The 2058-nt window shown below is 40.2% G+C and overlaps 1 protein-coding gene across 1 annotated transcript in view; it reads right to left on the reverse strand.

Moving 5' to 3' along the window:
- The window catches only part of LOC105811044 (olfactory receptor 4A5-like), a 1087-nt gene extending 210 nt beyond the window's left edge, over window positions 1-877 (reverse strand). Inside the window, exon 1 of the mRNA XM_012645119.1 lies at window positions 45-877. Within this exon, the coding sequence (XP_012500573.1) occupies window positions 45-877 (833 nt within the window). The remainder of the gene's footprint in view (window positions 1-44) is intronic.
- Between the last annotated feature and the right edge of the window lie 1181 nt (window positions 878-2058).

Genomic DNA, 2058 nt, shown 5'->3' on the forward strand with positions numbered 1-2058 from the left:
TCATCTCTGAATTTTTCAAGGTATATATTAAAGGATTCAACATGGGAGTGATAAGTGTATAAAATACAGTTATGAGCTTATCAATAGAAAAGTTGGAGACAGGTCTAACATACATGAAAATGCAGGGAACAAAAAAGAGGACAACCACGGTGATGTGGGAACTGCAGGTAGACAGGGCTTTACCCCTCCCTTCCCGACTGTAACTTTTAAGGGATCTTAGAATAACTCCATAGGAGATGAGTAGAAGGACAAAGACGACCATGCAGATGGCTCCACCATTGGCAACCACAGTGAGACCTATAAAGTAGGTGTCAGTGCACGCAAGTTCCAATAACGGATACATGTCACAGGCAAAGTGGTCAATGACATTAGGGCCACAGAAGGGGAGACTGTACACAAAGACAATTTGGACCACAGAGTGCACAAAACCTCCAACCCAGGCCACCACCAACAGAAGGATGCAAACCCGTCGATTCATGATGGTCAAATAATGCAGAGGCTTACAGATGGCCACATAGCGATCATAGGCCATCATCACCAGAAGGAAGACCTCAGCTCCACCAAACAAATGTTCTACAAAGAGCTGGCCCATGCATTCTGGGAAAGAAATCATCTTTTCATCACAGAGTAGGTCTACAAGCAATTTGGGTGAAATGGCAGTGGAATAAGCAGCATCCATGAGTGACAGGGAGGCCAGGAAGAAGTACATCGGGGAGCCCAAGGAGGGGCTGCTGATAACAGTCACCACGATGAGCAGGTTGCCCACCATGGTCACAATGTATGTGAGTAAAAACATTACAAATAATGCTTTTTGCCCATCGGGATCCTGAGTGAGGCCCAGAAGGACAAATTCTGTCACATTGTTACTCTCTCCCATTTACTCTTCTGTAAGGCTTTTATCAGAGCTGAGAGCTCAGGAGACCAGCACCTGCAATGAAATGGTGACAGGACTATGAACACACCCACGATGTCACGGAGCACATCTCCATCATCATACCTTCAACAGTGGCTTACGCACAGTATACGTTTAGTAAGTATCTATTGAGTTCCTCTTCTAAAGATCACACTAGACCTTCCTTTAACAACTCTGTTTTCCTCAGATGATTTTGTTTTGCTCTTACAAGTAAAAGTTTCTAAGTCTTAGTGGATAATCTATAGAGAAGAGTAGTTAAAGGCCTAACAATCATTCATACATTTATTAATTCCTTATGTAAAATATGTTATTTCTTGGTTCAGACATCAGCTACTCAAGAAACTTACTCTCTGGTAGTGACAATAAACTCTAAATTAATAAATTGGCATAGAATCAGTCTTTTGAATTTGTAGCAGTTGTGGTGTCTTTGCAATATGATCTATGTAGCACCAAACATATAAACCTCTTCTGAAATATCTCACTCAATACTGTCGCAATCCACTGTCATGCCTTCCGATACCTCATGCCTTAAGGATATTCTGTCTTCATGAATCTCTCATTAAATATCAAGACACTGGACTTTGAACTGTATTAAATAACTACAAAATTATTTAGGACATTATTTATTGATCTGACTGTTACTGTCAGCATTTTAAGAAGCTGTAATTCTCTTCATTTCCTCTTTACCTATAGTACAATTCCTATCACACTCACATGCAGTATCCTGATATTCAGCAATTAATTTTGAAGTGAACTGAACTAACTCACGGCTTTAACCAACCACCACATAAACAGCTGGTAGTTTTTTCCAAACTCTTGGGGTGAGCTAGGTAGTGAGGGAAGAGAAAATAGACACTGAAAAGAGAGGTAAAGATCAATGGGATAGGGGGTTGTTTATGATGCTGTTTAGGCACTGAGAGTGTCCAAAAATAGAACTTCAGTGTCCAGATTCCAAAAAGAAGCAACTCAATGATAATTCCAAGCTCAATGTTAGAAGACGTGGATTCAAGTCATTTTCTAAATGTAATCACAAGCCTGTCTCAGTTTGCTCATTGGAAAATAATGGGATTGAACCAAATAGTCTCGGAATCCTTTCTATTGGAACTATCTATGATACTATCAATGCAGGGCTACTTTATTCTACT

Source organism: Propithecus coquereli, unplaced genomic scaffold (assembly GCF_000956105.1).
Source record: "Propithecus coquereli isolate 6110/MARCELLA unplaced genomic scaffold, Pcoq_1.0 Scaffold227, whole genome shotgun sequence".
Taxonomy (NCBI): domain Eukaryota; kingdom Metazoa; phylum Chordata; class Mammalia; order Primates; family Indriidae; genus Propithecus; species Propithecus coquereli.